Source organism: Erpetoichthys calabaricus, chromosome 4, assembly GCF_900747795.2.
Source record: "Erpetoichthys calabaricus chromosome 4, fErpCal1.3, whole genome shotgun sequence".
Classification (NCBI taxonomy): domain Eukaryota; kingdom Metazoa; phylum Chordata; class Cladistia; order Polypteriformes; family Polypteridae; genus Erpetoichthys; species Erpetoichthys calabaricus.
In genome coordinates this window covers 15,033,990-15,052,971 of record NC_041397.2, presented here as the reverse complement: position 1 = coordinate 15,052,971, position 18,982 = coordinate 15,033,990, and the positions used below count along the sequence as shown (strand labels likewise).

At 40.4% G+C, this 18,982-nt stretch overlaps 1 protein-coding gene across 1 annotated transcript in view; it reads right to left on the bottom strand.

Annotated features, from left to right (window-relative positions):
- The window catches only part of LOC114649838 (calcium-binding protein 39-like), a 70,111-nt gene that overhangs the window by 17,138 nt on the left and 33,991 nt on the right, over positions 1–18,982 (bottom strand). The window contains exons 3-6 of the mRNA XM_028799192.2: positions 15,943–16,107; positions 9,582–9,700; positions 3,757–3,925; positions 1,494–1,553 (exon numbers count right to left, since the gene is read on the bottom strand). Coding sequence (XP_028655025.1) covers positions 1,494–1,553; positions 3,757–3,925; positions 9,582–9,700; positions 15,943–16,107 — 513 coding nt within the window. The remainder of the gene's footprint in view (positions 1–1,493; positions 1,554–3,756; positions 3,926–9,581; positions 9,701–15,942; positions 16,108–18,982) is intronic.

Genomic DNA, 18,982 nt, shown 5'->3' with positions numbered 1-18,982 from the left:
CATGCAAAGCGCTTTTTGTTATGACCAAATAACTCAATTTTTGTCTCATCAGTCCAAAGCACTTTGTTCCAAAATGCATCTGGCTTGTCTAAATGAGCATTGGCATACAACAAGAGACTCTGTTTGTGGCGTGAATGCAGAAAGGGCTTCTTTCTCATCACCCTGCCATACAGAAGTTCTTTGTGCAAATTGCGCTGAATTGTAGAACTATGTACAGATACACCATCTGCAGCGAGATGTTCTTGCAGGTCTTTGGAGGTGATCTGTGTGTTGTCTGTCACCATTCTCACAATCCTGCCCATATGCCACTCCTGTATTTGTCTTGGCCTGCCAGACCTGCTGGGTTTAACAGCAACTGTGCCTGTGGCCTTCCATTTCCTGATTCCATTCCTTACACTTGAAACTGACAGTTTAAACCTCTGAGATGGCTTTTTGTAGCCTTCCTCTAAACCAGGAGACTCAACAATCTTTGTTTTCAGATCTTTTGAGAGTTGCTTTGAGGATCCCATGCTGTCACTCTTCAGAGGAGAGTCAAAGGGAAGCACAACTTGCAATTGACCACCTTTATATCTCATGATTGGACACACCTGTCTATGAAGTTCAAGGCTTAATGAGCTCATCCAACCAATTTGGTGTTACAAGTAATCCGCATTGAGCAGTGACAGGCATTCAAATCAGCAAAATTACAAGGGGACCCACATTTGTGCACAGCCAGTATTTCACATTTGATTTAATTTCATATAACTAAATACTGCTTCACTAAAAATCTTTGTTCGGAAAACACCGCAGTACTCAGATGTTCCTAGGAAATGAAAGACATACCACTGTTATCTTTTTTGTTGAAAGGAGAGTCAATTATTATGCAGGCTGAGAAAAGTTCCCAAACTTTTTCATATGATGAAGTAATATGCAAGAGTACAAAAAAAATCAAAAGAGCGGTGTAACGTTGTTTGTGGTTTTCAGCCTATAGCTCACATTTGCTCGGTCGATGGGAGGGTTCATCGCATTGGTTGAAATCTATTGCTTGGGACTTTTTGATTGATGCAGAACACCTGGGTATTCCTTATATAGAATAATTATTACAACTATTTCAAATACTTATGTGACAAATTATGAAACAGCACACTTATGATTTCATACCAGATTAAAAGTCAAATGTAAATATTTTAACAATTACTAGGAGTGTAAAGTTGATACCTGTTCCTTGCAAACAAGGAACTGTTTGTGTCGTTGTGTGACATACTTCACCTGTATTAAATAGCAAAAGATACTTAAACAATCGTTGGTCTGGTGCCGGGCTGTTCAGGGTGTAAGAGGGTCTACGGTAAGGCTCCTACCTTCCACACCATCAGATAAGTCCTGTAGACAGTTCGGGGGCAAGGTTTGTGCAGTGGTACCTATTAGCTTTTCTCCTGTGATATGAATAAAAGAAACAAGGCTCTCCACAGTACAGAAGGTGAGGACAGCACAATGCAACACATTTTTGTACTTACTGCATCATAATTCTGCTCTAGGAATTCAGCAACTAACACCTTGTGTCTCACAAGCAAATCCTGCAAAAGAAAGAGGAGCCCATGTTAGACGTTGGGTAGCCAGACGCTCAGATCAATGGCAAAGGGCTCAGTGGGGGGCTGCAAACCCAATCGTGCACATCCAGGAACAGTACCAAATAGGGTTTGTATAATGCCAAAAATTCAAACGTCAATTAAAAACTGAGAACAGTACTGAAATTCAACACCATTTCCGATGCCCAGTAACAGTAAATAATGTAACTCAATAAAAAATGTACTTAAATAAATTGCAATTCTGCATGCATTAAAACCTTTACATGGACAAAAACAAATAATAGAAATTTAGTCATTAATACATTGGAGCAGTTAACTACAGGAGTAGTCAAGAGCCTTGGCATTAACCTTAATGTGCATTATGGCCTATCCCAAAAACTACAGTTCCCATGCCCTTGCCATTAGAATCTTATATAGGCAGACCTGAATTTTCACCTGGTTTCCTTAACAGGATGAGGAAACTACAACAAAACAGGACAGTCATCAAAGTAAGGACAATCATCAAATAACTGCAGTGCTGAGTAGAGCTTTTGTGATACTGCTGAAGAAAAATACACCACCACCGCTGTATACACACAGACCCCCAGTCAGGAAGTGGAATCAAGTCAACTTTCACTTTAGTTATGATCCCACAATTCAATTTCTAATGTAATACATCAAGTATATGAACACATGGAGGCGATGCACCACTGTTTATGTAACTGAGCACTGAAAAGTTCTTGCCTCCTCCATTTTATAGTAAATGTGATCACACATCACATGCAATGAAATAAAAGAAAGTAATGCAATATGATAGCACACTTGGCAGAGAGCGTTTAAAAATCAAAGAAGTGGCAGAACCCTCGTGCTGAAGAGTGTTGACCCTGAATAAAAACTACATAATAAAATGGGATGTGGGTAAAAAAATAATTGTGGACCCCCGTCCTAATGTGTTAAACGTTTAACTGACTTTAAAAAAAAAAAAAAAATCATCACATCACTACTTCAAACACAACAGATTACTGGCTTATACTAATTAATGCTTCCATAATTTAAAAATAAAATACCTACAACGCAAAATTCTTTGTATCAATCCGCGTGTCAGTTCAGGTGTTTGGCCATGTTCGTTGTGTTAGCCCCTTCAGTTGGTATTGTGTGCTAGCAAATCTTGCATACAGGCTTGCATGTACCTTGAGCTTTTTCATCCTCATTTGGGACAAAGCCACAGTGCTTCCAGATGGCACTCTGGCTGGCATTTTTGTCGGTTAAGCCTGCCGGTGAAGGCTCTGATACTGCGGAGGTTGCCATCTTATTAACACCTGTGACTGGGTGGACAAGGGGCTGCAACTCCAGCCATTCCCATTGGTTGTCAAAAGACAGAGTGAACCAGATGTGCATTCGTAACGCAGGCTGTTGAATCAATACCATGAAAAATGAGTACTGAAACCAAAATGTTACAATCGATTCTTATCGATATTATGATACTTTTGACGATCCTAGTACTGAGTTCTCCAGCTTATATTCTGTTGACCTTCACAAAAGGCCCATGTGAAATATTCATATCCTATTCCTTTAAAATTCTGTACATTTTACATGCAACAGAATGGAATGCTCCAGGAAATACACAAAAGTACCACCTCTGAGCAGGAGGTTAGCACATATCTAATTATTCATTTATTTTACAGTAAACATTTGTTCCTTTTTAGATAAAAAAAACTTCCTCCTCACCACCATCAGGCTGCAAACCCAAGGTATGTAAGGACGTCTTACTGTCTATTTACATTTTTTTCTCATGTTGTTTCAGTTTCTATGACAACATTCCAAACCAACCAGTCCTGTTTTTGTAGAACCTGAAAGCAGAATACATTGGAGACCAGCAAGCTAGCTCGACTGGCTTATTCTAATTTGGCCTTGTGCGATTGTGGACCCCATGACAGACTAGTGCCCTGGCTTAACCTATGCAAATGAAAGGTTGAAAATGTTTTGTTATGTGAGGTCACCGTGCTGCTCTCTTCATGTCGCTCAGCGAAGGCTGCTGGATTCAATAAGATGGTCTTCACGAATTCTGTATGCAATTGGCAGTAAATCACCCAGACAGAAAGTTCTCACTCTAAAAGGCTGACTGATGCATAGCAATTAAGAGCTCTGAATTTTAATCATTTTCACAAGTTGCCAAAAGATCAGAAGAGTCAGGAGAAGCAGAAGGCCTTACCTTAAACGTAGCAAATGCATCCGAGGCAATATCGAAGGTGGACATTTCGACGTAGTTAAAAAAGTCGTGGAATTGCTCTGAATGAAGAATGATCTTTGCGAGGGGCTCGTGTCGGATGCACTCTCTCAGCATGATCCCACAATTCAAAGCCACCTGTGGTGTTTCATAGCTGAAAGCAAAGCCAAAAATGAGACACGGTGAAGCAGAGTGACGGTGTGGGATTTGGTGCAGTTGCTGTAAGTAACCTCTAATGACATTTCAAGACGGGCAGTGCTACTCATGATCTTCTCCCTCAGTGTTTGAGCCTTCTTCCAAACATGCTGTTACCAGTGGGGGCCTCCTCTCGACCTCCCACTAATACAGTATGTCTTGTGATCTGTTATGTGTAGTCACACCATTCGTTTCACTCAATGACTCTGAGGCTTACAAGATTAACATTACGCCTTGAGTGATCCAGAGAGCCACTTAAGACTCGAAGGAAAAAATGAGAAAGAAATGGAAGTTTTTAATTACTGGAGACAAAAAGAAAAGTGAGGACTTTTAGAAATGAACCTAATCACTTGGGTTTAAATATAAGTCAGGAAGTGAAGAAAACATACATGTTTGAATAAATTCAGAATTACATTTCAAATCGCACATTAATCATATTACAAGGACTGCTTTCCTTCATTTAACAAATATTGCAAAGTGGACCTCTAATGGAATTATTTCAAGCTTTTGTTTTTAGCCGAGTAGACTACTGTAATGCACTTCTGCCAGGACTAAAATTCCTGGCAAAAATGATGGAATCAGCACACTAGGGGGATATTCACCCAGCTGTTTTCCTTTTTGGCAAATAAATAAATCACAGATATAAAACAAAACTGTTATACTTTATAAGCTGAACTTTCTGGCTTCTTGAAACGTTCCACAAACAAATTACATTATTTTAATTGATGGCATTTCTTTTTTCCTCCATAACGAGTAGAGGGAAAGATTACAGGATCACTTATTGGAATTATTAATTTTAAAAAAAATCAATTAATACTTGCTGCTCCTCCTCTGTTTTTTTTTAATCACAGCATACACTCTTTGAGGCATGGACTTCATTAATGGTAAACCATAATGTACATCAAGCTGGTTCCAACTTTCCAGAATAACGATTAATAAATCATCTTTGCAGGATGGAGCCTTGGCCTGGACCAATTTTTTCAACTACTTCCAATTACTGGCTATCTGATGGAGCTGATACGTGTTTACTGAGGAAAAAACACTATTTGCTCTGTGGCAAGATGCACGTTCATCCTGAAGATTGACTTCATCATTGCCAAACAATTTTCCATCGATGGAATGAGAAAAGTGTCCAAAATTTCCAAAATGTACACCTATGAATGAACTGGCTGTTGAGGTAATGATTTCCATCTCCTCTTGTTCTTTACCTGACAAGCAACCCCCCATGTCATAAATAATTAGGGGCAAATTTTGCTTTTCTTCATGTAGTCATCTTTATATGCTTCACCAGACAAAAGTTCTAGCATCATCCCCTTGGCCAATGCAGATTTATGATTCATCACTGAGAACCACTTTCATCCAATCATCCACACTCCATGACTGTTTCTCTTTAACTTATTGTAACCTTGTTTTGTTCTGTTTAGGTGTTAGTGATGGCTTCTGTAAATGTAAACCCAATTTCATGGAGTCGATTTCTTACAGTTGTGTCACAAACACTGACTCCCGTTCCCACCCATTTGTTTTGTTGTTCATTTTTTATTTCCAATGCATATTACTTTGCGTGTTCTATCCTAACGCTATGATGTCTATCTTTTATGTTTTCCTTGTATAACCTTTCCATTTTGTGTATACCGACACCAAATTTTAGACACAGCCGTCTGGGAACAATCAAAATCTTTTGCTAAACTCCATGTTGGAATTCCTCATCACTGTCACCTTCCAGACAGTGTTCAGAAGTCATTAAGAAGGCTAACAGATTGTCAGGTTATATAGCGCCTTGATGTGTGGAGTACAAGTCACAGGAGGTTCTGCTGAAGCTTTATAACACACTGGTGAGGCCTCATCTGGAGTCCTGTGTGCAGGCTACAAAAAGGACATAGCAGCACTAGGAAAGGTCCAGAGAAGAGCGACTAGGCTGATTCCAGGACTAAAGCGGATGAATTATGGAAGAAAAGATTAAAAGAGCTGAGCCTTTACAGTTTAAATAAAAGAAGATTAAGAGGTGACCTGACTGAAGTGTTTGAAATTATAAAGGGAATTAGTACAGTTGATTGAGACTGTGACTTTAAAATGAGTTCATCAAGAACACAGGGACACTGTTGGCAACTTGTTAAGGAAAAAATTCACACAAACATTAGGAGGTTTTTCTTTACAAAGAGGACCACAGACACTTGGAATAAGTAACCAAGTGGTGAGGTGGCCAATAGGACTTTAGGGACTTTCAAAACTCCACTTGATGTTATTTTGGAAGAATTCAGTGGATAGGACTGGCAAATTTTGCTGGGCTGAATGGCCTGTTCTCATCAAGATTGTTCTAATCTTGCTTCTTGAAGGAGTTTTCTAATCCTTGCCATGGTTTCAATTGACAACTCTCTTCTTGTGGACATCTTTTAACTAGCCAAGCCGAACAGTGTGTTAAGGTCTGTAAGCACTCCTGTTTAACTGCATACTTAGACTTGCCCTGGTATTTGTTTCAGAAACGCAAATTAAAAGGTCATTCCTTAATTTTTTCCACAACATTGAGTGATTCCATATATTTTTTATTTCTCAATTTGATCTGGAAAAAATATGCCATTACTTAAAATAATTTAATTTAGTTGAGGTATGTTTCACAACACCATAATATTCAGCTATTAAACAAGAATCGTGTTATTTTGTGTTATATCTGTAATCTGTTTACTTGCTATGAAGTAAAAAAGCTCAATGAAGATCCACTAAGTGTGATGATTCCATCATTTTTGCAAGGAGTTTATACCTTAGAAAGACGTAAATGGCTTTAGCTGGTTCAAAATTTGGCAGAAAGAATCTGAACCAAGAGAAGAAAAGCTGAGCCCAATTGACCAGTTTTGGCTTCATTGCACTGGCTGCAAATTTCCTCTAGGATCGATTTTAAAATACTGTTGGGTGTACATAAGTCTGTTGATAACCTCATTCCTGCTCACATTCTGGAGTGTCTCTTATGTTGTGTTCGATCCTCCAACACTGGTCTGCTCAATGAACTGAGAACCAGGCAGAAAAGAACCAGTAAAGTGGCTTTTAGCACTTGTGCCCCCTAAATTATGAAATGCTCTGCTGATTGAGATGTGCCAGGCTGGCTCTGTGAAAGTCTTTAAAAACTTCTAAAGGCACATTTTTTTTTTAAATCAGCTTTAGCTTAGTCTCCCAAACATGCATGCTTTAATACCCTGAAATTGGCAGATTTACTTTGACTTAAACAGTGACCAATCCATTTGCTTTCTTCCGGTTTTCTGCAGTGGTGGATTGAGCCATTGCTCCCAATCCGCGTTTTCTGCTGCTGCTCACGATGCAAATGAAGATGGAGGCTGTAGGTGTCTGCATAGCTGGATGTAAACCTCAATGGGTGGACTGTCTCTTTAATGTTAACTTTCTAAAATCATTCACTATTACTGCACCGTTCTTTTATTATGTTATTTACAATTAGAATTAGTCTACTTACTGCTTTAAAGCTAAAAAATACAATGCCCATGTGATGGACTCGGTTTTCTGGATGTTGTTACCTGTTATTGAGATGTGCGACAGTCACAGTCTTCTACGTGCTACTGAAACTAAGGCTACTTTAGGCCTGTCTGTACTTTTAAAAATATAATACTGTGTACTCCTACATTAGTGTTTTTTTCTCTAGTGCTGACCCTGCTATTACGCGCCCAACCTACACAGAAAGGCGGTCTCTCTTTGAACTGCCATTCCCAAAATTTATTTTTTTCCTGTAAGTTTTTAAGGGATGTTTTTCTTGTCTTCATGGAGAATCCAAGGATGGAGGGCTGCCAATCAGGGCCTGTTAAAACCCACTGAGGCATTTGATTTGTGATTTAGGACTTTACAAAAATACATTGTTGTTGTATATACTTTTCTACTGTCTACAGTTAGGTCCATAAATATTTGGACAGAGAAATTTTTTCTAATTTTGGTTCTGTACATTACCACAATGAATTTTAAATGAAACAACTCAGATGCAGTTGAAGTGCAGACTTTCAGCTTTAATTCAGTGGGGTGAACAAAACGATTGCATAAAAATGTGAGGCAACTAAAGCATTTTGTGAACACAATCCCTTCATTTCAGGGGCTCAAAAGTAATTGGACAATTGACTCAAAGGCTATTTCATGGTCAGCTGTGGTCAAGTCCGTCGTTATGTCATTATCAATTAAGCAGATAAAAGGCCCGAAGTTGATTTGAGGTGTGGTGCTTGCATGTGGAAGATTTTGCTGTGAACAGACAACATGCGGTCAAAGGAGCTCTCCATGCAGGTGAAAGAAGCCATCCTTAGGCTGCGAAAACAGAAAAAACCCATCCGAGAAATTGCTCCAATATTACGAGTGGCAAAATCTACAGTTTGGTACATCCTGAGAAAGAAAGCAAGCACTGGTGAAGTCAGCAACGCAAAACGACCTGGACGTCCACGGAAGACAACGGTGGTAGATGATCGCAGAATCATTTCCATGGTGAAGAGAAACCCCTTCACAACAGCCAACCAAGTGGACAACATTCTCCAGGGGGTAGGCGTATCGATATCCAAGTCTACCGTAAAGAGAAGACTGCATGAAAGTAAATACAGAGGTGCACTGCAAAGTGCAAGCCACTCATGAGCCTCAAGAATAGAAAGGCTAGATTGGACTTTGCTAAAGAACATCTAAAAAAGTCAGCACAGTTCAGGAAAAACATTCTTTGGACAGATGATACCAAGATCAACCTCTACCAGAATAATGGTAAGAAAAAAGTATGGAGAAGGTGTGGAATCCAAAGCATACCACATCATCTGTAAAACACGGTGGAGGCAGTGTGATGGCTTGGGTGTGCATGGCTGCCAGTGGCACTGGGACACTCGTGTTTATTGATGATGTGACACAGGACAGAAGCAGCCGAATGAATTCTGAGGTGTTCAGAGACATACTGTCTGCTCAAATCCAGCTAAATGCAGTCAAATTGATTGGGCTGCGTCTCATGATACAGATGGACAATGACCCAAAACATACAGTCAAAGCAACCCAGGAGTTTATTAAAGCAAAGAAGTGGACAATTCTTGAATGGCCAAGTCAGTCACCTGATCTTAACCCAATTGAGCAGGCATTTCACTTGTTGAAGACTAAATTTCAGACAGAAAGGCCCACAAACAAACAGCTACTGAAAGCCGCTGCAGTAAAGGCCTGGCAGAGCATTCAAAAGGAGGAAACCCAGCATCTGGTGATGTCCAGGAGTTCAAGACTTCAGGCTGTCATTGCCAGCAAAGGGTTTTCAACCAAGTATTAGAAATGAACATTTGATTTCCAGTTATTTAATTTGTCCAATTACTTTTGACCATCTGAAATGAAGGGATTGTGTTCAAAAAAATGCTTCAGTTGCCTCACATTTTTATGCAATCGTTTTGTTCACCCCACTGAATTAAAGCTGAAAGTCTGCACTTCAACTGCATCTGAGTTGTTTCATTTAAAATTCATTGTGGTAATGTACAGAACCAACATTAGAAAAAAAGTTGTCTCTGTCCAAATATTTATGGACCTAACTGTATTTTGCTAGCTGTGAAGCTACATTCCCTTTGTATGAAAATGTGCTAATACATAGAAATGTTGTTTCAAGCCCTTTTGTGTTTGAAACTCACCCTTTAAGGAGCTTGAATAAGATCTGCTGATGGGAACAAATGTATTCGACAGTGGGGCTCCGGGTTCCGATTTGTCTCCGCAGAATGTTGTTGAAAATTTGACACACGTCCTTCTTGCCCTGTTGGGAAAGTCACAGTTAAAATGAACACCAATGGCACCACATCATCAACAACTGTAAACTGAATAAGAAAATGTTCAAAAAAAATGTGCTGCCTGCCGTGGGTACACAATCTCCAAAAAACCTCCAAAAAATATTGTGGTTCCACGAGTTGAGGTGGCATGTCGTGGATAAAGGGGAGGAGAAGTCATGGTGACAAAAAGACCGGTGATAGATGCATCTACAAGATTAGGCAGTCTGAAATGTAATGAAAGATAAAATACTCAACTTGTGCAGGAAGGACTTTTTATTTGGAACAACTTGTGCTGCTGTGGGGAATGTTGAGGTGAGAAGAAGAATTGATTGATGTTAATCAGTTAGTTAATTAATTATCAGCTTTTGCCAGGAATTAGTTAGAATAATATCAGAAAGGCTCCCACTTTGTTTTAATCACTTGGCTAAGCAGGAAGGATTCCCAGCCATTAGACTTACATGAAGGTAACTGAAGCCCACACATTTAAGAAGAAGAAAAATACAATTCATTGATAACCACAAGGATTGTAAAACATGATAACTGCATTCAGTCCCCTCCACATGCACTGGAACAGCAAGGCCAATTAATTTGTTTTTGCTGTGCTGAACCGAAGACATTTGTGTATGAGATCAAAAGATGAAGATGGGAAGAGAGATCAGAGTCTCAGCTTTTCTTCCCAGGTATTTACATCTCGATATGTTAAAAAATAAGTGAGTAAAACTATAGGAACATGACGAGCTGCCAGTTGTTTCTTGTTCCCCTGGTGTGTCATACAAGATTGATTGTTTAATCATGAAGTGGCCCTGAATATCTCCTTTCAGTTTGAGCTTTGGCTTTCACCTGTGAAGTCTGCATTTGTAGTTAAGAAGGCTAGACCAACATGAAAACAAGAGAGCTGTCTATGGGAGAAAAGCATGCTGTTCTGAAGCCGAAAAAAGGGGGAAAATCCATCAGGTGTACTTCAAAAACTTTGGGCATAGCCAGTACCACAATTTGGAATGTCTTGAGAAAGGAGGAAACCACTGGTTTACTAAGCAAAATGAGCATCAAACTGGTAGTCTAAGGAAAAAAACCAACAGCTGATGGCAGACAAATGGTGACAGCAGTAAAGAAAAACACCAAAACAACAGTTTGTAACATCATGAACAACCTCCAGAAATATCAGACTTGGAGAACAACAATATAGAGGCCATGCTGCAAGATGCAAACCACTCATCAGCAGTAAACGTCAGGAAGTCAGATGGGAATTTGCAAAAATGTATGGAACTGAGCCCCCACAGTTCTGGAGCAACGGTTTTATGGACTGATGAGACAAAGATGAACCTCTATCAAATGATGGAAAGGCCAAAGTATGGGATCTGCTCATGATCCTAAACATACAAGATCATCTGTGAAGCATGGTGGAGGCTCTGTCATGACTTAAGCTTGCATGGCTGCTTCTAGAACAGGCTCAGTCATTTTTATAGACAATGAAACTCATGATGGTAGCAGCAGAATGAACTCCGAAGTCAACAGAAACATGTTGTCTGCCAATTTACGGAGAAATGAAGCCAAACTAATTGTGAGGAACTTTATTATGCAGCAAGACAATGACCCAAAACATACCACTGTCTCAAAAAAGGACTCCATTGGGGGAAATAAATGGAAGGTTTTGGATTGACCAAGTCGTTGAGCAGATCTTAAACCAAATGAACACACATTCAACCTCCTGAAGAGAAGACTGAAGGAAGAAACCCTGCAAAACGGACAACTAGAAGATGCTGTGGTAAAAGCCTGGAAAGGCATAACCAATGAAGAAACAGAAATCTGGTGGTCTATTGGTTGTAGAATTGAATATGCAACAAAATATTACATGTTTTTGACTTTAATTTAGTTGAAAACATTCTGTTTCAATACTTGTGCTCACTTGAAAAATCGGTTGGTTTGATACAGTAGAACAGAGCACATTTTGCATATTGTTTAACATGACGAGATGTAAATACCAGGGAATAAATGCTTCTCATCTTCAACTTTTTATATCTCACACAAATGTCTTCAGTGCACAGCAAAAACAAATTCATTGGCCTTGCTGTTCAAATACTGTATTATATTTTGACAAATAAAGATAGGACTTAAGGCAGGCAAGGCAGACAAACAGGTAACACAGAAGAGGCTGGCTGTCCTTAGTTTGGTTACTGCTTTTCTCCGTTTTGATTTTACAAGATTTTCAGTTTAATATTTCTTTTTAGGAATTTTAGGGTGACATCACTGTCAGTGGCCACTTTCTCCAATAGAGCTGAAAGTTTATACAACATAGAAGTTTAGCTGACAGAGTCCTAAGCTTGTTACACAGCAACAATTAAACTTAAGTAAGGAGGTCTTTAGCTAGCTGGCGGTTTACTGGCTATTCGGGTCAGGTCAGGTCAGGTCGCATGCACTGGTACAGCGCATTGCCCCACACACCACATGACAAAACAGCTTGCGATCCCGGTTGGCAACCCCCCATGCAGGGTGCTATCTGCCACAGCCAGGTGTTATGTGGGTATCCCCTTGGCCTGATCCAGCTGCTTGGTTCCTCAACTAAGAGGATCTTGTGAACCAGACCACCTTTGGTGAATCGCGCCACATGGCTGTAGTGCTGTAACTGACATTCCCTCACAATGCAGGCAATGTGCCTCATTCAGGACTCTGTGAGCAACCACTCAATCAAGTGGTACCCAAGGATTCTCTGAAGATGAAGAAACACAGTACTGAAGGACTCCACCAGGACTCTAAAGAATTGGACCTTTGTCCTTTTACAGAGATACCAGTAGTACTAGGGTGTTGTACCGTGTTAGCCATAATGAATGTAGAGAGTTAGCCAATAAAAGGTGTCATTTTGCTTGGCTTTTCTCTACAGAGATACCAGGAATGCCACACGCTGGCTATTGAGAGTTGTAATTGATGTTAGCACAGACAGTTTTACGACACTAAGCCATTAAAGATGTCTCATGCTACATGAAGCTGTGTGGCACAAGAGCTTAGGCACTTAAGTTCCCTCCTTGACATCAGGCTTCTTCCCAGTCTTCTCAGACTGGGCTCAGTTACTGGCATGGAGCTTTATTTGTAAGAGCAGATCTTGAAGCTTGTTTAGAATATCCAGCCCTGAGGCCCTATCGGAGCTACACGGTATACCAATACTGGAAGTACTGGAAAAACCCATACTTTAAAATGGTATGGTACCAGCATTTTGGAGTTTTGTTAGTTTTTCTCTCAATAACCCCACAAAACTCCCCCGCTTACCCTGACACTCGTTATTGTAGGCTTCAGAATGAGACTGTGACTTCACGAGGGACTCCCTCACCTCCCCTGTTGCTTTGACAAGATCAGGACTCCGAGGCTATCGAGAGGGAAGCAGTGAATGTTGCGACACAATGGCATGGCGCACCATGGAGGCTGGAGTAAGACAAGGGGTTTTAGAGTTATCCGCTATTTCCTTTAGCGCTCTTCAGGTACCGGCTGTGAGATCCAAAAGCCAGTATCAATACAGAAGTCAAAATTTTAATACCGATCCAACACTATGTTCATTGGAGAGTATCTTCAAGGCCATTTGACAGTTTGTGTGCTTTTTGCTCCAAAGAGAGTGGATGATCAGCTATCAGCTTTGAAAGAAGCAGCGATAAACACGGCTAGTTTTGAAGAACGGTATAACATCTAGTGATGGTATCGAGGTCCCTTCCAGTTATAGGTCCAGTGCCTGCTCATTGGTGTGGTTGTTATTTTGTCTGCCACATTCAGCCAGAGGTCAGTTTGCAGCTACCAGGCTAAAGATGAATCTCTGCAGAGGTGTCAGCTCAGCTCTGATTTACACCTTTGTTATCAGATGAAGTACCGAGCTGACTAAAGTGTTGGCAGAGCTGCACAGTTCAGCCATTCACTTTAGTGTTCACTCTGGAATGCTGGTGGATGTTCTGGTGGCTTTCTGCATCCCAGTTATATCTGCTGCTGTTCTACACTGCTAAAAATTAACACGGTGAGTCCAGAAAACAACAAATGATTAATAAGCATATGAGTGCTAAGTATAAAATCATAGTTGATCAAGAAAATAAGCAAATCAGAAACACAAGGACCCGAAAATGCTGCTAACTAGAGACCAGGCTCTGTGAAGAGAGTGCTTTATAAAAGCTAACTTGACGTAACTTGAAAAGGGAACCTTAAGAACAAGAACTGACAAGTTGGGACAGATGTTCTGGGAAATTAGCAGGGGATGACATCAACAAGAAATGCTGAACGTTGACATATGCCTAGTTTGGGGTGAAAAAGAGCACAGAGAAAATATTTTTATTTTCGGTTTGTCTTATTTCAATGTGTGACCCCAGACCTTATATATAATATTTTTGTTTGACATGAATTTAAAACGTTGCCTTCAGAAATAGAAATATTACATTTCTCTTTGCCAGTGGGACCCAATCTCTTGTTTCTCTGTATGATATTTAAACTGGATTAACAGTTCCCTGCAGGCATTTCCCAGCACTGTCAAAATGAACATCTAGCATTCTTAAGTTTCAGGATTCTTACTTTTTTGTTTGTGCACATTTTTGTGTCAATCCATTTAATTTCTAATCAACTTCTTCTCCGTCCTCTTTATCTTTTCCCACTTCTATGCAAGAGTGATGTGCTTGATTAGCCTTCTCGGTCCTGCACCGCCTCGCCAGTCAGGCGATTTTCTTTCAGATCTTTTGTTTATTTTTATCATTATGTCAGTGATGTCATCATGCTGGCGTTTTGGGCTGTTTTTTGATAGCAACTGCTGCCATTTCATGGTGACTTTTGTGGTCATGTTGTTTATGATCACCACATGTGTTATTGACCCCAGCGCCACGATGCATGATGTCACTGTGCCGTTGCTATTTAAGATAGCTGAACATTAAGCTTTGCATCCAAGCCTTTAGAAATTTACTAAAAAGATTACCATTCACTAAAGATGAAACTATTCATTAGGGTCATTGTGTCTAGCTCAGTTTTAACCTTTGCGCCACCCTCTCTTTAGACTACTGATTATTTTATTTTTGTTTGGGCAGTTAAAGTTTGATTTGAACTCCTGGATTCTGACTGGAGCGGCCCCGTTTGCCTTCTGAGTATATTCATCTAATGACCATTCTTCTCTTATCTCTTTTTTATTTGTGCACATTTCTCTTACCATGTACCTAACAACAGGGTATCAAAATGTCTTCTACTGACACTCCTGAATCAAACAAGTAACCGGCAATGAAGACCCAAAATTCTCTTTTAGCCTTCCAAGTCTTCACATTGATGATCTATCTTTACACAAATTAAGTGCTGGGTTTGCTGTGGATTCATAGCAAAGTGGAGATGGTGGGTTACAGTTCTCTAGTAGGAGGTCCTCGTCTCATCAAACATCATAACGTCACTTTGCAGCTCAGCTGAGACTGGGCACTCCTGGCAACTGATATTTACCAAATTCCACCTTAGATAAACAAGTCTATGCTCCATTTTGCATGCTATCTTTACTCATGTCTGAAAATCTTCATTGCACAAAAGAAAAGGCTGTTTAATCACTTGTATTGCAAATCCAACTGCCTTCCATATCAGGAGAGCCCATACATTTCCCTGGTGTCCGATGTGTGACGTTTCTAATGCTCTTACGGGGATCAAAATAAAAGGAACAACACAATGTGGTGGTGAAAAAGGGTGAGAAGAGCAGCACGTCTCTCTGTTTCCTCCTTTGTAGTTCAAATAACACTGACCAAGAAGAAGAGCTGTAAAACAAAATTGACTGCATCTGTCAATATAATCAACCGACTGACAACATGGAAGGTTCAAAGGAGGAAGACTGGAGATGCGTTCTGTGGAGGCTGCTGGCAGGGTGCTATTGAGCATTATTATGCCCTCAGACACAAAAATATTAAAAACTTTTTTCTTCATATGTATTTTACATGGTCTTATATTGTGCAACCATGTGAATTTTACTTCACATTACCTGGGTCGTATCTTCTGTGAAGAACTTGTCTCCCACATTTTTTGAAACAGTGTTCCATGTCCTTAAATTTTGTAATTCACTGCCAAGCCCCTGATTTTCACATTTACAGCATATTAGGCATGTACAAAGTGGCACCTATTCAAAGGTTGCCATGAAGGTTCAATGGATGCAGGGTCTGGACACACACGTGTTACACAAACAAGTGCATATCACTAGGAACAATTAAAACAAAAAAAAAGCCAATGAGCAGCACAACGGAGTCTTGCTTACCTCGAAGTCAATCACCTGCAGATCATCAACCAGAGTAATGAGGAGCCCACTGTTGTACAATTCCTGTGCTAGCTGAGCAACTGTTTCTGTCTGTGGCTCCTTCTCATTGGTGCCATACAGGATTTCCTTCATGGCCACCAAGCACTTGGACACTTCTTCTGAGGCCTGTGGAAAAAGTTGAATGTTAACTGTGAATTGTACGTCTCTTACATCCCCACACATCTTATAGCCCCAGACTTCCCTTTCGAGATTCCAGCAGTGTTACTGTCCCAAAGTGCCATCACACAAATCAAAGAAATCTTCATTTAGCCTTATGGTGGCCCCCTTTTAGAACTTAAATCCTACAAATGTCTCAGGTTTTATTGCTAACCCCACATAAACCTGAAACACACCAGAGTACCTCCTCTTGCTTTATCAAAGCCTTGCTAAACAACTCTGGTCCAGGTTTGTGGTACCATTTATGTGAAAAGTATAAGCTCCTAGAGTCCATGATGACCCTTATACCCCATATATACAAGCAAGCCAGCAGGGTGGCCCTCTCACTATCTGAAAGCCTCACTGCATCACTTTAGCTTTGTGGTGCACCCCCATTTGGAATTCAAATCCTCCAAGGGTGTCAGTTTGGCACCAATGACCCTCCTACTACCTGCTAAAGCCACCCAACAAAACTCTTGTCAGGTCGGGGGAACCCAAGATGCCTGTCTGCACTGCTTACCCCATATAAAACTGGGGGTCCTTTCGCCTGGCCCCCGTTTCTTTGCAGACGAGGCTGACCACATACACATGCTAATCACAGTAAAGGACAGTGCAGTGCTGCCTGCTGGGGGCTCGCCTGACTAATCTTCAACACCAATGTACTTTGCAAAGTCGGAACCATATTAAACACCAAAACCCTCATGAAATGGGCCAACAAGATGTCTGCATGTGACAGGAAATGACTCCAGTCAAGTTTTTTCTTCATTTGCGAGTTAAATGAGAGCAAAAAATTACACACGGATGCTTAGCACATGCATTGGTGTCCGCTAAAAATGCACATCGATGCACAAAAAAAAAAAAACATGGACATGCACCTACGGTAATGCGCACAAGGTCGGTACTTTTCATGTAAAAGTTATTTCGTCACAAGAAAAAGATTTTCTAGGAACCAACATGTAGGATGATTCTGCTCCTTAAAGGATAAGTTTGGTATTTTTCAATTTGAAGTTACAGTGGAACCTCGGTTTGCGAGCATAATTCGTTCCGGAAACGTGCTCGTAGTCCAAAACACTCGTATATCAAAGTGAATTTCCCCATAAGAAATAATGGAAACTCAGATGATTTGTTCCACAACCCAAAACTATTCATATAAAAATGATTAATACTAAATATAAAGTAAAAATACATAAAACAAATTAACCTGCACTTTACCTTTGAAAAGAATCATGGCTGGTGTGAGTGAGTTTCTAAACTCTTGTGGGATTGCACCCAACGAGACGACACATGGAAGAGCGTCCCAAAGCAATCGCAGTCTCCCAGCGCTGTAGCAGTTCGCCGTAAAAGCAAATCTGAAAAGATCGCGGACATGCTATAAGCGCCTGCCATCGATGGGTGATACAAGGAACAAGGAACATTGTAAATGTGCAGGTCCCTGCCCTGACTGCTGTGTCTGTGTATAAATAGCCGCGTTGTTGCTGTTTCAAGCTGAATAAAGCAAGCGCGCGTGTGCACACATATATACATACACACACGAGCGAGCTAGCACACACACATGTGCGAACGCACACACAGTCACAATGCTAATGCTGCAGTAAACAGTATACGCTCGTACGGATGTTGACAATATGAGTGAGGCACGCCGACTCAGACAGAGAATAGGAGACGATTACCCACAACCCTGCCGCGAGAGAGAGAAGAACCATCAACTCAATTGTGATCACATGACGCTCAGCAGACAAAGCGTATACATACTACTCGTACTGCAAGACCTCGCTCGTTTATCAAGTCAAAATTTATTAAAAATTTTAGCTCGTCTTGCAAAACACTCGTAAACCAAGTTACTCGCAAACCGAGGTTCCACTGTATTTCTTCACAAACATGGTATATATGCATCTGCCATATCAATTTGTGTTCTGCCAAAAGTTAAACATTTTCTATAAACTGAAAAAACGTCATTAACACCCTCTGGCACTTTACAATGGAGACAATGGGGCATGGAACACCACCGGAAAACAAAAGCATAAAAACTTACAGATGAAGCGCCACACGTTTTGATAAATGAAAACATGCCTGCCGTGTTTCCGACACATGTTTGTGACAACAAAAGTGGTTCTGGAAATAATCATTTTATTGCATAATTCCTGATAGTATTTTTCTTGTGGAAAGGATATGTTTTCCATTTGCTTGTGTGAGTCCTCACATAAATAAGGAAGCAAACCAAAACCATCCTTGTGGCACAAAAAGATTACTGTGATTTGGTCTTTTGAGAGGAAACCACGGCCTGGGGAGGTGAAAGCCTGTTGCACAAGACTGAGTGTTGAGCGATCACTAAATCTCTAGGATTAAATCTCATTAAATTGTGTTTTTCTGTTCAAAAGTGACATGTATAAAACTATTTTACAATAGGTGTGCAATAACAGTCATAATTTGAAAAACAGACTAATTTGGTAAGATTTAAAGCTTTTCTTCTGTACCCCATAGCCTCCACTGTAAAGCGGCAGTGCAGGCAAGATATTTTTTAAACGTATAGAAAACCCTCAACTTTATAACACAATTTCATGTGGCAAATACCATGTTTGTGAAAAAATGACTGGTGGCTCTGAAACGGGCATGGGACAATTGTATGCTGCCAGCGGGGCCTGGCTCATGTACAATAAATGGGTATTGGAGCGGCGTGACATATTTATCAGTGGATGAAGGCATGGCAAAGTCTCAGGGGCAAGAAGCTTTGAGGACGTCCAAAATCAATGTGATTACTTTTACATTTGCCATCACATTTTAGCACTGTGTTTAATAATATGTTTTCTCTGGGTACTCTGGTTTCCTCCCACAGTCCAAAGATATG